This window comes from Leuresthes tenuis, unplaced genomic scaffold, assembly GCF_036924035.1.
Source record: "Leuresthes tenuis unplaced genomic scaffold, fLeuTen1.0.hap1 SCAF_9, whole genome shotgun sequence".
Lineage (NCBI taxonomy): Eukaryota > Metazoa > Chordata > Actinopteri > Atheriniformes > Atherinopsidae > Leuresthes > Leuresthes tenuis.
The window spans coordinates 1,300,545-1,319,240 of NW_027325363.1; the positions used below are offsets into that span (position 1 = coordinate 1,300,545).

Consider the following 18,696-nt stretch of genomic DNA (forward strand, 5'->3'; position numbering starts at 1 on the left):
TCTCTCAGGTCCTGTCAGGTCACAGCTGGATTTTTTCCTCTTTCTTAAGGACATCACTTTCAGATCCTGTTCATCTGCTGGAGATAGTTTTTTAGGCCTGACTCTTCTTCTTTTGTCCTCCACTTGTCCAGTTTCCTCAAATGTTTTAAGGACACACTGCACACCATGCTGAGATATGCCAAGTTTTCAGCTAATAGCTCTTTGGGAATCACCTTGTTGCTGCAGAAATCCTATTTTCTGTCTGTCAAACTGTGTTTTCTTTGCTGTTTTTCATAGATGCAGCTAAAGAAATGGGAACAAATGATGTGTCTCTGTGACAGGCTGCTGGTAACAAAGTGCCTAAAGATCCAGTTTAAAATGGCTTCTTTGCTAAGTTGTCTGTTCTGTGTCGACACAACACTGGTTCATCCCTTGAGTTAGGAGCCTTTTTTCTGCCTGAAGGGTTCAAAGGTCAGAGTTAAGTGGCTGAACAAAGAAAAAACACTGAAAATGCTCAGGAACAAGGACTGAAGATGAGGGAAAAAGCAGAAAATGTCCAAAGAATATAGATCTTTGTTATTGTTACACACTCAAACTTTAAAGGAGACAATTTCAGAGATGAAAAAAAGCAACAAAGATACTCTTAAGACAACATAAATTAGATTATGTATCTTTGTTTGTAACATTTTATCTGATGTTGTAGGTATATTTACGAATGGAAAGAAATCTTTTTCTAAAGCTGACAGTCGTACTTTTCATTCGCTGTAAGTGGAGACAAATGTTTTATTTGTAATAAACACGATATTAAAGAAGCAAAGATGTTTTATACTGTAAAGCTTTTTCTTTGGGATGACTCACCCACACATAGAGTCGGTTGGCTGTTTTAATTTTTTGGAAACTGCTGATTTGAAGTCACTGAGGTGGAAAATTGCCTCCACTTTATGTTTCTGTTGTGTTGTCACATTTTTGTTTGCTGGTTTTCTGGATTTTCGGGTTAAAAAGTGTGGTACATTTGGATGGAAACTTTAATACAGAAGACGAGAGTAAGAAGAGGGGCAGAGGGAGAAGAAACACCGCTGACATATGGATCTCATTTGTTATTAGCTGGGACCTCTCTCACACATGTTTCTGCCTCTTCAGAGGACATTTCACTGACCTACATTTATTTCCTGGAGACTAACATCCATAAATAACCTTCAACCAAACCTTCAACCTGAAATATGATGTGTTATGTCATGGATTGTCTTTGAGCCACTGGGGAGTCAAGTCCCCACAATGCATGTAGATTAAGAGCCCCACATTAGGAGATACAAACACACACACTTGCACAGGCCCAGGATGTTTTGCTGGTGATGTGTGAATGTTTAAACTGGCGGTGAGGTAAGACTGGACAGCTCACACAAACACACACTGTGGAAGACATTGGAGGGGGTGATGACATCATGGGGTTGGAGGTCAATGTCCATGACAGCTGTTTCTCCAGTCAGTTTCTTTACGTTTACACAAAAGTTCATGAATGTTCGGATAAGAAACACTTTCACTGTCAAATACATTGTGCTAACTGCTAGCAGATTAGCAGCTGCTAGCATGGTAGCACAGGATGCTAGCTGCTAGCATGGCTGTAGCTGCTTAAAGCCCATTAAAACAGGTTTAACATTACAGAGGCAGGATGATGTATAAATTCTGCTAACTGCTAACATGTTAGCAACTACTAGCATGTTAGCACATGATGTTAGTTGCTAGCATGGCTGTAGATGCTTTAAGCCCATTAAAACAGGTTTAACATTACAGAGGCAGGATGATGTATAAATTCTGCTAACTGCTAAAATGTTAGCAGCTACTAGTATGTTAGCACAGGATGTTAGCTGCTAGCATGGCTGTAGCTGCTTAAAGCCCATTAAAACAGGTTTAACATTACAGAGGCAGGATGATGTATAAATTCTGCTAACTGCTAACATGTTAGCAACTACTAGCATGTTAGCACAGGATGTTAGCTGCTAGTATGGCTGTAGATGCTTTAAGCCCATTAGAACAGGTTTAACATTACAGAGGCAGGATGATGTATAAATTCTGCTAACTGCTAAAATGTTAGCAGCTACTAGTATGTTAGCACAGGATGTTAGCTGCTAGCATGGCTGTAGATGCTTTAAGCCCATTAAAACAGGTTTAATATCACAGAGGCAGGATGATTCTGCTAACTGCTAACATGTTAGCAACTACTAGCATGTTAGCACAGGATGTTAGCTGCTAGCATGGCTGTAGATGCTTTAAGCCCATTAAAACAGGTTTAATATCACAGAGGCAGGATGATTCTGCTAACTGCTAACATGTTAGCAACTACTAGCATGTTAGCACAGGATGTTAGCTGCTAGCACGGCTGTAGATGCTTTAAGCCCATTAGAACAGGTTTAACATTACAGAGATTGGTGGGGATGATGTATTTCTTCTGCTTCTTGTTGGTTTATGTCTGAGGGATTGAGCTGTAAAACGACCCTCAGCAGAACAAACCAAAACAGAAAACTCGAGCAGCGTTTAACCGGTGTCACAGTGATGAGTTCACCAGCTGCAGCTCTCCTGACACCATCTGTTTAATCTACTCCTGTCACTGTGCAGGTTCTCAAATTAGCTTCTTTTTTTGCTGGCTTTAACATGTTTACTGCAGATTTCCCACAAAAAGCTGAACTTTTCACCAATTTTCACTGATAAAACGCTGTGAGGCTAAAGAGTTTCTTCTCTCAACCAGAACGTTTTCTCCATCATTCATAGAGATCGAATGGTTGATAAAATGTGAGTGTAATTTATGATTTCCTCTGTGTGGAGACCTGTTGATTCTTTGTCATCCAAGGTCAGAGTTGTGTTCCCATCGATGCTGATCAGAGCCCTAAAACTCTGCAGAGATCTCACATTTGTTACCTTTCGTTTGGATTTTAAAAGAAACCTCTTTGTTGCAGAGCTTTAAATTTAGCTTTAGCTTTCTCTGGCCTTTGACCAGCATCAAAAGGGCGTAAGATGTTAAGGTTTTCCTGCTAATTTTAAAGCTTATTCCTGCTGATATCTGACATCTTTCACCCCCTCTTTGGAGCTTGTTTGCTGGTCTTTTGGTGAGGTTCTGCTGCCGGTTCTCCTTCGCTGTCCAAACTGTGACGGTCCCTGTCTGGAGCTGTAAAGCCGACCCAGTTTCTTCTTTTAAATACCTTTTTAAGACATAGTTTCATCCTCTGGCTTGGGCTCTGGTGTTCATCCCACACATTCTTCATGCCTCTGCCTTTTCCAGTGTTTATCTTTCTAAAATCTCTTCTTGTTTATGCCTGAATTCTCCTTTTTCTTCCGTCACTTTTACCCCAGAAACCCTTTCCAAACTGTGTTTATGCTTGTGTTGATGCAGTCCATCTGCAGGGCGACGGAGCGCCAGGGAGACTCAGCAGCTGTGTTTCAGTGTGTTTGTGGCACCAGAACCGAGTGTAAAACGGATCAGGAACAAACAGGAAGTGAAGAAACACTTCACTGTTGTGCTGAAGTAAAAGTGCTCTGTAACCAGCCTCAGAGGAAAGTCTCATGCTTTTAGGAAAGTGTTGCTCTCACTTTCCTCATTTCCCTCTCAGTAGCGGCAGCTCAGAGACCAGCTGCACTCTGGGTAACAATGCAGTGGCTTCCCGTGGCGGCGGCTCACACAGGAAGCAGGAAGTGGCAGCTGCTGGCGCCGGGTCCACTTTCACCTCCAGCTTTGTTTGAGACCCGATTATCAACATGTTTATAGGCACCTTTGCTGTTTCCCTGCTGGTGTGAGATGAAGGCGACTGAAGGAGTTTCTGTAGCTCCTCTGCTGCTGCAGAAAGGAAACAACATTTCATAGAAGAATCATCCATCCATCCATCTGCTGCACCCACTGAGGGGGGGGGCTGGAGCCTGTCCCAGCTGTCATTGGGTCACAGGCAGGACACACCTGGGCAGGTCTCCGGTCCATCACAGGCCACAGTGATAACCGCCGTGTGGCCCACAAGTTATTAATACTTTAGGAACATTTTATTTTACAGATTTGGATTAAACTTGAATTTAAAACAACTTCTTTGGACATTTTTCAAATATTTCAGTGTATTTTATTTTGGAGATCTGTCTGTCTGTCTGCCTGTCTGTCTCTCTGCCTCTCCCTGTCTGTCTCTCCGCCTGTCTGTCTGTCTGTCTCTCTGCCTGTCTCTCTTCCTGTCTGTCTGCCTGTCTGTCTCTCTGCCTCTCTCTCTCTGCCTGTCTGTCTGTCTCTCTGCCTGTCTGTCTCTCTGTCTGTCTGTCTGCCTGTCTGTCTCTCTGCCTGCCTGCCTGTCTCTCTGCCTGTCTTTCTCTCTGCCTGTCTCTTTTCCTGTCTGCCTGTCTTTCTCTCTGCCTGTCTCTTTTCCTGTCTGTCTGTCTGTCTCTCTGCCTGTCTCTCTTCCTGTCTCTCTGCCTCTCTCTGTCTGCCTGTCTGTCTGCCTGCCTGCCTGTCTGTCTCTCTGCCTGTCTGTCTGCCTGTCTGCCTCTCTCTCTCTGCCTGTCTGCCTGTCTGTCTGTCTCTCTGTCAGTCTGCCTGCCTGCCTGTCTGTCTCTCAGGAAAAGACGACCTGTCTGTCTGTCTCTCTGTCTGTCTGTCTGTCTGTCTGTCTCTCTCTCTCTGCCTGTCTGTCTCTCAGGAAAAGACGACCTGTCTGTCTCTCTGTCTGTCTGTCTGTCTGTCTCTCTGTCTGTCTGCCTGCCTGCCTGTCTGTCTCTCAGGAAAAGACGACCTGTCTGTCTCTCTGCCTGTCTGTCTGTCTCTCTGTCTGTCTCTCTGCCTGCCTGCCTGTCTCTCTGCCTGTCTCTCTTCCTGTCTGTCTGTCTGTCTCTCTGCCTGTCTCTCTTCCTGTCTCTCTGCCTCTCTCTGTCTGCCTGTCTGTCTCTCTGCCTGTCTGTATGCCTGTCTGCCTCTCTCTCTCTGCCTGTCTGTCTGTCTCTCTGTCTGTCTGCCTGCCTGTCTGTCTCTCAGGAAAAGACGACCTGTCTGTCTCTCTGTCTGTCTGCCTGCCTGTCTGTCTCTCAGGAAAGACGACCTGTCTGTCTCTCTGTCTGTCTGTCTGTCTGTCTCTCTCTGCCTGTCTGTCTCTCAGGAAAAGACGACCTGTCTGTCTCTCTGATGTTAAAGAACAGAAACTACTTCATTCTTCGGTCCTTTCATGGAAACCTGTTTTTTTTCTTCTAATTAATTTTTTAATAAAAACCTGTTTTCTGTCCTCAGTCCTCTGTCCGCTGCTCTGTAAGAACGGAGGCGTCTGTCTGCCTGTCTGTCTCTCTGTCTGCCTGTCTGTCTGTCTCTCTGATGTTAAAGAACAGAAACTACTTCATTCTTCGGTTATTTCATGTAAAAACCTGTTTTCTGTCCTCAGTCCTCTGTCCGCTGCTCTGTAAGAACGGAGGCGTCTGTCTGCCTGTCTGTCTCTCAGGAAAAGACGACCTGTCTGTCTCTCTGATGTTAAAGAACAGAAACTAATTCATTCTTCGGTTATTTCATGTAAAAACCTGTTTTCTGTCCTCAGTCCTCTGTCCGCTGCTCTGTAAGAACGGAGGCGTCTGTCTGCCTGTCTGTCTCTCTGTCTGCCTGTCTGTCTGTCTCTCTGATGTTAAAGAACAGAAACTACTTCATTCTTCGGTTATTTCATGTAAAAACCTGTTTTCTGTCCTCAGTCCTCTGTCCGCTGCTCTGTAAGAACGGAGGCGTCTGTCTGCCTGTCTGTCTCTCAGGAAAAGACGACCTGTCTGTCTCTCTGATGTTAAAGAACAGAAACTAATTCATTCTTCGGTTATTTCATGTAGAAACCTGTTTTCTGTCCTCAGTCCTCTGTCCGCTGCTCTGTAAGAACGGAGGCGTCTGTCTGCAGCGGGATCGCTGCCTCTGCCCCTCAAACTTCACCGGAAAGTTCTGCCACATCCCCGTCACACCTGCGGCCGCCGTGTCCGGCGCCGCCGCCTCGCCCTCCTCCACCAATGAGATCGTCAAGCCTTCGCTGCTCTCTGCCCTGCCGGCTGGTCTGGGGCTGACCCGGTCTGACTTCCTGCTGCCTCTGGGACAGAACCAGCAAGAACCAGGAAGTGAGTCAGAATCCTGCATTTTTAATGTTCAGATGTGGTTAAATGTGTTGACGTCTCATTAATATTCTGTTTCTGTTTGTTTGATTTTTTTATTTAATCTTCAGCTGACGGAGCAAATTAGAAATTAAAATGATAACATCACAGAATACAAGATAAATAAGAAAAATGTGTATTTTAAAGACTTAAACAGATTAAATCTGTCCAAACACGAGGTTTAACACAAAGTAAAAGGAAGTAATGGTCGTAAAAATGTTTTGAATCTACAAATCTACCTTCAATAGATTTTATTTTTATTAAACATTTTTAGTCTCTCAGGATAATTTAATATTATTCATGTTATATGTTGATATTAAAGTTTTTATGTTGGATTTATTCAGATATTTTATTTGTGTTATTATATTCATGTATTTTACATTCTTTAATTTTATTTATTCTTTTTTTATTTTACAGGCCTTTTTTTAAACTGTTTTTATATTTACATATATTGTTTTGTTTTTTTTTTAAATAATTTTTTACTTTAATATTTGAATGTTTTTATATATATTTTTGAGTATTTTTAATAGTTTTTTTCATTAAACTTCTATCAGACTTTTAAAAAATTTTCTTTCTTCTAATTGAGTATTTTTATGATATATATTATATTATATAATATTAGTATTCTTTGTATGTTTTCACCTTTTCAAATATCTCTTTATTACTTTATTATTTAGTTTTTTAAACATATTTTATGTTCTTGTTTCAGACAGTTTTGTGATTATTATTTTTATTAATAATTTTATACATTTTTCACACCTTCTAAGTACATCTGAATAATATTTTATGAATAATAAGCATCATTGGAACAGATCTGAACTGATTTAAAGGTTTCTTTGTTCTTTTGCTCGACAGCATCTGACCTCTGATCCGTTTGGGTCAGAACCTCTGGTTGATATTTCCTTTTATTTCCAACATACTTGTGCAGCTCACAGCTCTCAGATGGTGAAGGTCAGCGTTCAGCACCCCCCCGAGGCCAGCGTGAAGATCCATCAGGTGATGAAGGTAGGACCGGCCCCTCTGATTGGACAGTTGACCTGTCAGTCAAATTTAGTTGGTTTAGATGTTATTAAAGCGAATCTTCGTTTGTCTGCTCCAGGTTTCTGGATCTGGTCCCAGTCTGAGGACGCTCTCCTCCTCCTCCTCCTCGGGGTCGGCGGGGGCTCCGGCTCCGGTTCCGGCGGGTCTGACCCAGGCCCAGACGGTGAGAGGAGGTGGTACCTACACCCAGCAGTCCGGCTTCAAGTACTGCTTCAGAGAGGTGAAAGATGGGCAGGTGAGAAGTCTAAAATAATCCTCCCAAACAGAAAAATCTTATTCATTAAAGCAGTTTTTAACAGAGATGGTTTGTCGGGTCGAGCTGCTTTTAACAGCTTTTACAGCTCATTTTAGGGCCAGTTTTAGGTTAAAAAGTGTTGTTTCAGGATATCTTCCTGAATTATTTACGTCTGAAACCACACGTCAGATAAAGTTGGAAAGATTTACTTTAGATTTTTTCAAGATATTTTCTGATTTGTCACATCTGAGTTTAATTTGGCTCAGAGCTACGAAGAAGGAGGAGAATAACTAAGTATGATTTGACAGGTTGAGTCTGAAACATAAAAATGATGTTTGTTCACAGATGAAATAAAAGTCAAAATGAATGGAAAAATAAGTTCTTCTTATGTTTTATTTGATAAATAACAAGCTAACTGTCCACATGAGCAATAATTAGCATGTTAGCCTCCTGAGAGGGAAGCATTATGTGAGAGAACATCCGGATGTTAGCTTCAGCGGCTCATAGGATGAGCAGATTTATCATGGAGACGTGTGCATGTCTGTGTTTGTGCAGTGCAGCTCTCCACTTCCTGGTCTGAGGAGCAAAGAAACGTGCTGCCGAGGGATGGGGAAGGGATGGGGCTTCTCTGACTGTGTCCTCTGTCCTGAAAACACAGGTAAGAACACAGCGTTTCAAACTGCAGAACCACTGAAGCTCTGTCTGTTACTCTGAGGTCAGAGAGATGAAACATCAGGACCCGTGATTCTGATGATGGTCAAGTTTTAAGGGAGAATCCTCCTCAGAGTTCCAGTACAGACAAATCTGAAATGATCAACTGAGGTCAGCTGAAAACATTTTAAAGAAGCACCCAGAGGCGGTCATGATAAACACCTGACCAACACCTGAGAAACACCTGACCAACACCTGAGAAACACCTGAGAAACACCTGACCAACACCCGACGAACACCTGACCAACACCCGACGAACACCTGACCAACACCTGACCAACACCTGAGAAACACCCGACCAACACCTGAGAAACACCTGAGAAACACCTGACCAACACCTGACCAACATCTGAGAAACACCCGACCAACACCTGAGAAACACCTGAGAAACACCTGACCAACACCTGACCAACACCTGACCAACACCTGACCAACACCTGAAGAACACCTGACCAACACCTGACCAACACCTGACCAACACCTGACCAACACCTGAAGAACACCTGAAGAACACCTGACCAACATCTGAGAAACACCTGACCAACACCTCATAAACACCTGATAAACACCTGACCAACACCCGACCAACACCTGACCAACACCTCATAAACACCTGACCAACACCCGACCAACACCTGAGAAACACCTGACCAACACCTCATAAACACCTGACCAACACCCGACCAACACCTGACCAACACCCGACGAACACCTGACCAACACCTGTGAAACACCTGAGAAACACCTGACCAACACCTGACCAACACCTGACCAACACCTGAGAAACACCTGACCAACACCTGACCAACACCTGAAGAACACCTGACCAACACCTGATTAACACCTGACCAACACCTGAAGAACACCTGACCAACACCTGACCAACACCTGAGAAACACCTGACCAACATCTGAGAAACACCTGACCAACACCTGACCAACATCTGACCAACACCTGACCAACACCTGACCAACACCTGACCAACACCTGAAGAACACCTGAAGAACACCTGACCAACATCTGAGAAACACCTGACCAACACCTGACCAACACCTGACCAACACCTGACCAACACCTGAGAAACACCTGACCAACACCTGACCAACACCTGACCAACACCTGAGAAACACCTGACCAACACCTGAAGAACACCTGAAGAACACCTGAAGAACACCTGACCAACATCTGACCAACACCTGAAGAACACCTGACCAACACCCAAAGAACACCTGACCAACACCCGACCAACACCCGACCAACACCTGAGAAACACCTGAGAAACACCTGAGAAACACCTGACCAACACCTGACCAACACCTGAAAAACACCTGACCAACACCTGACCAACACCTGACCAACACCTGACCAACACCTGACCAACACCTCATAAACACCTCATAAACACCTGACCAACACCTGACCAACACCTGAGAAACACCAGACCAACACCTCATAAACACCTGATAAACACCTGACCAACACCCGACGAACACCTGACCAACACCTGAGAAACACCCGAGAAACACCTGACCAACACCTGACCAACACCTGAAGAACACCTGACCAACACCTGACCAACACCTGACCAACACCTGACCAACACCTGACCAACACCTGACCAACACCTGAGAAACACCTGACCAACACCTGAGAAACACCCGAGAAACACCTGACCAACACCTGACCAACATCTGACCAACACCTGACCAACACCTGACCAACACCCAAAGAACACCTGACCAACACCTGACCAACACCCGACCAACACCCGACCAACACCTGAGAAACACCTGAGAAACACCTGACCAACACCTGACCAACACCTGAAAAACATCTGACCAACACCTGACCAACACCTGACCAACACCTCATAAACACCTCATAAACACCTGACCAACACCTGACCAACACCTGACCAACACCTCATAAACACCTCATAAACACCTGACCAACACCTGACCAACACCTGACCAACACCTGACCAACACCTGACCAACACCTGAAAAACACCTGAGTGTGTGTAGATTTCAGAGGACCAATCAAGTGCTGACCTGGACAGGGACACGCCCCCAGCTGCTGTCAATCAAATGAAAGGAGAAGTTCTTCCTTTTTAGTTTGTGGTCGTTTTTAAACAGCTGTGCAAACAGCTGACAGGTTTTCTGGCCTTACACGACTGCTTTTACGTTTCCATTTAAATTATATTAGCTGCTAATTATTCACATACTTATCTTCATCTATTTTACTCCTTTTACTTCTTTTAGATGTAATTTTTGGCACCTGAGAACCTTTAATACTTTACTTTGTGTATTTATTCATTGGCAAATAAAGATCTATTCAATTCTACTCCATTCAATAATGGTTATTGATCCTCAGGTCAAAGCAACAGCAGCTGTCCTGTTGGGTTTGAGCGGGCCAATGGAACCCAGTGTGTTGGTAAGTCCGAAACTCGCACGCACAACGCCGTTGGTTTGATTCCTGATTCCTAAAACAAGATCTGTATGGAAAATATGTGTTAAAGTGGTTTTCCGTTCAGTCCTGAGACGTGGATATAATTTCATTCGTTGTTGGATAAACAGAAGAAAACACTGATTAAGATAAGAAAAGGTAAAAAAAACAAGATTTAAAATAAAAAAAACATAAAAAAACAAGTCTAATTCAAGCCAGTTACACCCAAAAATAATAATAAATAAATAAATAATAAATGTTTTCAATTCCAATCGAATTCATTCAGAGCCCATTAAAAAAAATATCCGAGCTCAGGAAGCCAACAGATTAACTGAAACTTCTCTCTGATCCAATCCCCCGCCCTGAGCTGCACGAGGCGACTGTGGAGAGAAAAAAACTCCCTTTAAACAGGAAGAAACCTCCATCAGAACCAGAACCAGGAAGGGTCCATCTGCCTGGACCAGCTGGGGCTGAGAGGACAGGAAAGAGGGGACAACAAGCAGCGTAACACCAGGCCAGAGATACCTGCTGAGAGAGAGAAACACAAGTTAATGACAGCAATGATGTCATATGTACATGGAGGGAGGAGAGGTGCATCATGGGAGCTCCCCCAGCAGGCTGGGCCTATAGCAGCAGAACTATGGGATGTTTCAGGCTCACCTGAGCCATCCCTAACTATAAGCTTTATCAGAAAGGAAAGTTTCAGCCTGATCTTAAAGGTAGAGAGAGGGTGTCTGCTTCCTGAAGCCAAACTGGCAGCTGGTTCCACAGAGAGGGGCCTGATAACTGAAGGCTCTGCCTCCCATTCTGCTTTTAGGGGCCTGATAACTGAAGGCTCTGCCTCCCATTCTGCTTTTAGGGGCCTGATAACTGAAGGCTATGCCTCCCATTCTGCTTTTAGGGGCCTGATAACTGAAGGCTCTGCCTCCCGTTCTGCTTTTAGGGGCCTGATAACTGAAGGCTCTGCCTCCCGTTCTGCTTTTAGGGGCCTGATAACTGAAGGCTCTGCCTCCCATTCTGCTTTTAGGGGCCTGATAACTGAAGGCTCTGCCTCCCATTCTGCTTTTAGGGGCCTGATAACTGAAGGCTCTGCCTCCCATTCTGCTTTTAGGGGCCTGATAACTGAAGGCTCTGCCTCCCATTCTGCTTTTAGGGGCCTGATAACTGAAGGCTCTACCTCCCATTCTGCTTTTAGGGGCCTGATAACTGAAGGCTCTGCCTCCCATTCTGCTTTTAGGGGCCTGATAACTGAAGGCTCTGCCTCCCGTTCTGCTTTTAGGGGCCTGATAACTGAAGGCTCTGCCTCCCATTCTGCTTTTAGGGGCCTGATAACTGAAGGCTCTGCCTCCCATTCTGCTTTTAGGGGCCTGATAACTGAAGGCTCTGCCTCCCATTCTGCTTTTAGGGGCCTGATAACTGAAGGCTCTGCCTCCCATTCTGCTTTTAGGGGCCTGATAACTGAAGGCTCTGCCTCCCATTCTGCTTTTAGGGGCCTGATAACTGAAGGCTCTGCCTCCCATTCTGCTTTTAGAAACTCTGGGAACCACAAGGAAACCTGCAGCCTGAGAGCAAAGTGCTCTGTTGGGGAAATATCCAACTGTGAGATCTTTAAGATGTGATGGAGCTCGGTCATTAAGAGCTTTATATGTGAGGAGAAGAATCTTAAATTCTATTCTGAATCTAACAGGGAGCCAATGAAGAGAAGCTAAAACTGGAGAAACATGATCTCTGCTGTTAGATCTCAGCAGAACTCTGGCTGCAGGGTTTTGGATCAGCTGGAGGCTTTTCAGAGAATCTGTGGGACAGAACAATAATAAGGAATTACAGTAGTTCAGTCCTGAAGGAACAGATGAGTCCTATATGTTGTTCTTTGGTGTTCTGTACTAAGGTTTGAATCCATCCCAAGCCCAGTTTATTGGACCCGAGTCCAGTTTATTGGACCCGAGTCCAGTTCATTGGACCCGAGTCTAGTTTATTGGACCCGAGTCCAGTTTATCGGACATGAGTCCAGTTTATTGGACCTGAGTCCAGTTTATCGGACCTGAGTCCAGTTTATTGGACATGAGTCCAGTTTATTGGACCTGAGTCCAGTTTATCGGACCTGAGTCCAGTTTATTGGACATGAGTCCAGTTTATCGGACATGAGTCCAGTTTATTGGACCCGCGTCCAGTTTATTGGACATGAGTCCAGTTTATTGGACCCGCGTCCAGTTTATTGGACCTGAGTCCAGTTTATCGGACCCGAGTCCAGTTTATTGGGCCTGAGTCCAGTTTATTGGACCCGAGTCCAGTTTATCGGACCCGAGTCCAGTTTATCGGACCCGAGTCCAGTTTATCGGGCCTGAGTCCAGTTTATTGGACCTGAGTCCAGTTTATCGGACCCGAGTCCAGTTTATTGGGCCTGAGTCCAGTTTATTGGACATGAGTCCAGTTTATTGGACCCGCGTCCAGTTTATTGGACCTCTGTCCAGTTCATTGGACCTGTGTCCAGTTTATTGGACCTGAACCCAGTTTATTGGACTTGAGTCCAGTTCATTGGACCTGAGACCAGTTTATTGGACCTCTGTCCAGTTTATTGGACCCGAGTCCAGTTCATTGGACCTGTGTCCAGTTCATTGGACCCGCGTCCAGTTCATTGGACCTGAGCCCAGTTTATTGGACCTGAACCCAGTTTATTGGACTTGAGTCCAGTTCATTGGACCCGAGCCCAGTTCATTGGACCCGCGTCCAGTTCATTGGACCCGAGCCCAGTTCATTGGACCCGTGTCCAGTTTATTGGACCTGAGCCCAGTTTATTGGACCCGAGCCCAATTTATTGGACCTGAGTCCAGTTTATTGGACCTGAGCCCAGGTTATTGGACCCGAGCCCAGTTTATTGGACCTGAGCCCAGTTTATTGGACCTGCGTTTTCCCGTCTCTGACCTCCTGGAGCTGAGAAATGAGGCGTTCTTACTGTGTGTTAATGTGTGTAGATGTGAATGAGTGCCTGCAGCCGGGCCTCTGTGAGAACGGGCTCTGTGTGAACACCAGGGGGAGCTATAGCTGTGTGTGTAGGTTGGGGTTCATCCTCGACACCGCGCACGGAATCTGCATCTGTAAGTAACGCACACACGTGCACGCACGCTGCCGCCGGCTTGAAAAGGAAAAGAGGAACAAGGCGACTTCTGTCAGGACTTCTGGAATCTGTCTGAGCTCTGAGAGCAGCTGCTCTGGTGTTGCTGGTGGGAGTTTAATCCTCAAACTGCGGAGAAACTGACACTTTAAGGCTTTTACAGTCCTAACTTTATTGGTTTTAGCATCTTCAAAAGTCTTCAAAACACAGAATTATTTCAAGTCTCTCTGAATATCCCAAATTTTGTGTGTCAGTATTAAATCTTTCTACATTAAGAAGGTGAAACTGGAGTCAAAAAATAAACTGTTTCTGCCTTTTTTCAACACATTGGATTTAAAATTAAATTAAATTATATTTTCTATATTACAGAGCAAATATTCAGACTGAATGAGGTGATATTGTGTAAAAATCCCAGGTATTTATTTAGTTCCCCTTTGAAAGTTCCTCCTTTAATGAGCCGTTCTGATTTTAATTCCTAAAGTACATCACTCCTTAAGTTAGCCCCGCCTCCTCTGCTAAGCCCCGCCCACCCACATCCCCCCTGCTGGACGGATGAAGCCAGCTTCTGGTGGAAATGTTCTGCTGTCAGCTGCACTGAGGAGCATGCATCTTCCATCCAGCAGCAGCCTCAGAGGATATAAGAGCCCAGTGGATAAACTATATCTGAGGCTAATGTTCCAGCAGAGTTAGCTAAAGACTGTGAATGTGCAGCAGACACTTTTCATCCCACTGTTTTAACAACTTGGTCCAGTTCAACGCTGGACTGAAGGAACTGAGCCACAAAGAGAATCAGTTCCAACTCTCAGAGCCTGAACTTCAGAGCAGGGAAATGGAAGCATCTGAGAAATAACTCCTCATGGTTTATTTACTGATTTATTTCTTCCTTTAGCAGCAGCTAACGCTAACAGCTTAGCTAATGAAATAACTCCTCATGGTTTATTTACTGATTTATTTATTCCTTTAGCAGCAGCTAACGCTAACAGCTTAGCTAATGAAGATGACGAACTTCTAAGGAGTTACTGCTGTTCCTTTGATGAGAAAGCATTCTATGCTAGCATCTGCTGCTAGCTTACAGCTAACTGCTAACTTACAGCTAACTGCTAAACTGTTTCCCTCTGGGATCAATAGAGGAACTATCTGTATTTTGGGTATGACAGGGGCTGTGAGCATCTGCTGCTAACTTGCTAAGTGCCCCCCCCCCCCCCCCCCCCAGAAAACAGCCTGTTAGGTGTTAAAACAGGGCTGAGACCGAGAGCCGCTGTGCTTAAACCAACAGATATTCTGACCAAAGCCTGTCTCAAACATCTCAATAAGACCTCAGAAAATTGTGTTGAATTGTTAAAAAATGGCAGAAGAAACATTCTGAAATCCGTACAGAAAAAGTGTGATTCCTGTAATACTCGGATACTTTTAATATTAATATGTTTAATTTCCACTTTAAGCAGAATAATGACATTAATGTAAAATCTTAAGTTGAAACTGTAAGTTTCCAGTTTTTTTCTGGATGTCCTAATTTCTCTCGGATTTGAATTAAACGTTTCTCCCACTGACCATCATCAGAGGCTGTTGCTCTTCTCTGGTTTCTGCTCAGATGGTTTCAGCGAAGCCTGACCGGTGTTCGCCTTTTCCAACCGGCATTCTCTGAGTGAGAGGAAGAGGAGCTGCAGGATGCTGGTCTGCCTGCTGTCTGATGGCATCGTGCTGATCAAAGCTTAGCGCTGGTTCATTAACTAAATGTCTGCTTGTTTTTTTCTTGTCTGTGAATGTCTTTATCATCCGACGGCTGTTCTTCCAGGGAACAAAATGTTTTGTGCTTCACAGAAATGAACAAACACCAGCGTGTAACTCAAACCCAAAACAGAGCCTCCCAACAGGTTTGGTTCCGGTCCTTTTATCTCAGCTGTTTTTCTGTTCCTGCATCATTTGTCCTGCTGTGAAACCAGCTTGGAAGTCCACTTCCCAGCTCGTTGTCTTTGTGTTGAAGCTGTCTGACTGCGTCTCTTTTAACCGTAGAACAGCATGTTCTGGTTCTGCATGCAGCGCTCTGCTGGCACCTCGGCTCTCAGCTCGGTTCGGACCCCGAGACGAGCTCTTCAGCTCATCCCTGTCCTTGTGTGTCCTCCTCAGCCCACAGTGTGATATCAGAAGAGAAGGGTCAGTGCTACCGGGTCCTGGAGTCGGGTGTGGGTCCGTCCTCCTGCTCCATGCCAATCGTCCGAAACATCACCAAACAGATCTGCTGCTGCAGCCGAGTCGGCAAAGCCTGGGGACCCGACTGCCAGAGGTGTCCTTACTTTGGTTCAGGTGGGTCGGCAGGCTGGGAACTCCTCAACTGAAACTGACCCAAACTATGAAACCAAAGTCATGAATTGCGAAATCTCACTTTTTTTTTTCCAAAACAACGAAATATGAGATGTTAAATAGATAAATCAATCGATCGAGAATTAAATTCAATGGAAAAGGACACATATGATTGGCTAAAACAGATGCATGTGCGTAAAGTTGTTGGTAAAAGAATTAAAAAATATGCCATTAAGAACATAAAATGAAAGTGCGATTAATTTGCGATTAATAATGAGTTAACTGTGGACAATCCTGTGATTAATCACAATTAAACATTTCAATCAATTGAGAGTCCAAATAATTATAAATCGCTGTAAAATCCAGGCTAACAACTTTAAATCCTTAAAGTTTCTCAGGAAAACAAATTCATGAATTGCGAAATCTCACTTTTTTTTTCCAAAACAACGAAATATGAGATGTTAAATGGATAAATCAATCGATCGAGAATTAAATTCAGTGGAAAAGGACACATATGATTGGCTAAAACGTAAAGCAAACATATTTGTCTGCTCTGTTGGCAAAAGAATGAAAAAATATGCCATTAAGGTGCAATAAGAACATAAAATCAAAGTGCGATTAATTTGCGATTAATAATGAGTTAACTGTGGACAATCCTGTGATTAATCACGATTAAACATTTCAATTAATTGAGAGTCCAAATAATTATAAATCGCTGTAAAATCCAGGCTAACAACTTTAAATCCTTCTTAACGTTTCTCTGTAGTTCCCGCGTCTGCCTCTAGAGGGCAGTTAATTGCACTGGGGGTGAAAGGAGCTTCTCAAAGTCACGAAAGGATCCTTAACAGCTGCTTTTCTACGACACCACATCATAGAATCTCACAGAAAGACTGATCCGATTTCAAGGATCCTTTAAAGGATTGTTACATGGAAAAACTTGAGTTTTATTGTGAGATCTGGTGAAATTTCAAGGATAACTTTCTGTATCCTCGGTGTTCTTAAAGCCTCCAAAATCCTTTGGGCACATGGAAGACATTCAGATGGAAGATAAACCTCCTCCTCCAGCTGTCATAATAACTGTGTGAACCCTGCACATGTACAGCATGAATTCTTTGTTGAAGAGACGCCATCAAAAGTCCAGAATAATGCGAGATGACCGTAAAGTAAAACATTCTGGGGCAGGGTTGGAAACCAAAGTCATGAATTGCGAAATCTCACTTTTTTTTTACCAAAACAACGAAATATGAGATGTTAAATTGATAAATCAATCGATTGAGAATTAAATTCAATGCAAAAGGACACATATGAGTGACTAAAACGGAAAGCAAACATATATGTCTGCTCTGTTGGTAAAAGAATGAAAAAATATGCCATTAAGGTGCATTTAGAACATAAAATGAAAGTGCGATTAATTTGCGATTAATAATGAGTTAACTGTGGACAATCCTGTGATTAATCACGATTAAACATTTCAATCAATTGAGAGTCCGAATAATTATAAATCGCTGTAAAATCCAGGCTAACAACTTTAAATCCTTCTTAAAGTTTCTCTGTAGTTCCCGTGTCTGCCTCCCTTAAGTTTTAATGTGAGATCTGGTGAAATTTCAAGGATAACTTTCTGTATCCTCAGTGTTCTTAAAGCCTCCAAAATCCTTTGGGCTCATGGAAGTCATTCAGATGGAAGATAAACCTGGGATGGAATAATATTCTTTGTTTTGTTAGGTTTTTAAAGCTGTACTGTGGGGGGTGCTGCTGATGCTGTCCCAAATGGAAGGAAGGCCTATTTCCTTTTACTCATCTGATTCAGACAGCATCCTTGACTTTAAGAAGCACTGAAGGTGATGGATTAGGATGGATTGGGTCAGATCCCAGGTCCCTTCCACGACCAACCCGCTCCATTTTGTAGTTTTTTATTGGGATCAAGAAGTAGGGGTCGTCTATCCTTGAGGTGCTTTGGGCCCGTTGGATGACAAGATGGCCACCGCCTATAAGCCCAGGCACCTGCTCTACCTGCTGAGTAAAAACAGAGGGATGGTTTGTTTCAGATGTTCACGTGTTTCTTCCCTTTGGTGCTTCTCCAGTTGCCTTTAAGGAGATCTGCCCGGCTGGGCCTGGATATCACTACACAGCATCGACTCTGCAGTTCACCCAGAGAGTGACCGAGCAGCTGGGCAGCCGAGGATCCCTGCTGACAGCCCAGGACAGCAAAGGTACCCGATCGGCTCGTCTCTGAGTGCAGAACCGGGCTGGATGGGCTGATTATGGACCATAAGTCTGGTTACAGCTCAGTTCTAAGATAACACGTTCATACTTCAGGTTGTTGGGGTTTTAGTCTTCCAATTCATGCACAAAATACTTAAAAACTTGAGTTTTCTTGTGGGATTCATCAGTGATGCTCATGAAGAGACTTCCTGCCCTGTTTCATTGTTCTGGGTTGTGGCTTTTTGGGGCCCAGCAGCTGCCTTCCTGCCTCAGTCGGTCTCTCTGTGGATGCTGAAGCTGGACACCATGTAACCATTGCTCCTTATTATTCTCTAACATGATTTTTACTGTCACTTGATTAAAAAAAGACTCAGTAAATCAGAGACTAAACACAGAAGCAGTGTGTGGAAAACTAAGTGAACCCCAACAGCTTGGAGAAGCAGCTTCAGCAGCAATAAGCTGAAGTAATGGTTTGGAAATGGCCTGAAACTGACTGAGGATCAGTTAATCAGAGCATCGATCAGTTAATCAGAGCATTGATCAG

General features: G+C 44.0%; 1 protein-coding gene across 5 annotated transcripts in view; it reads left to right on the forward strand.

Annotated features, from left to right (window-relative positions):
* Positions 1–18,696, forward strand: part of LOC140313885 (latent-transforming growth factor beta-binding protein 4) — a 66,513-nt gene that overhangs the window by 24,335 nt on the left and 23,482 nt on the right. For 4 of the 5 annotated variants that reach the window (XM_072391867.1, XM_072391868.1, XM_072391869.1 and 1 more), the window contains 8 exons: positions 5,818–6,072; positions 7,034–7,110; positions 7,205–7,381; positions 7,937–8,039; positions 10,466–10,525; positions 13,510–13,632; positions 15,777–15,953; positions 18,032–18,160. In XM_072391867.1, the coding sequence (XP_072247968.1) occupies positions 5,818–6,072; positions 7,034–7,110; positions 7,205–7,381; positions 7,937–8,039; positions 10,466–10,525; positions 13,510–13,632; positions 15,777–15,953; positions 18,032–18,160 (1,101 nt within the window). The remainder of the gene's footprint in view (positions 1–5,817; positions 6,073–7,033; positions 7,111–7,204; positions 7,382–7,936; positions 8,040–10,465; positions 10,526–13,509; positions 13,633–15,776; positions 15,954–18,031; positions 18,161–18,696) is intronic. The other variant, XM_072391870.1, reaches the window with a different exon arrangement.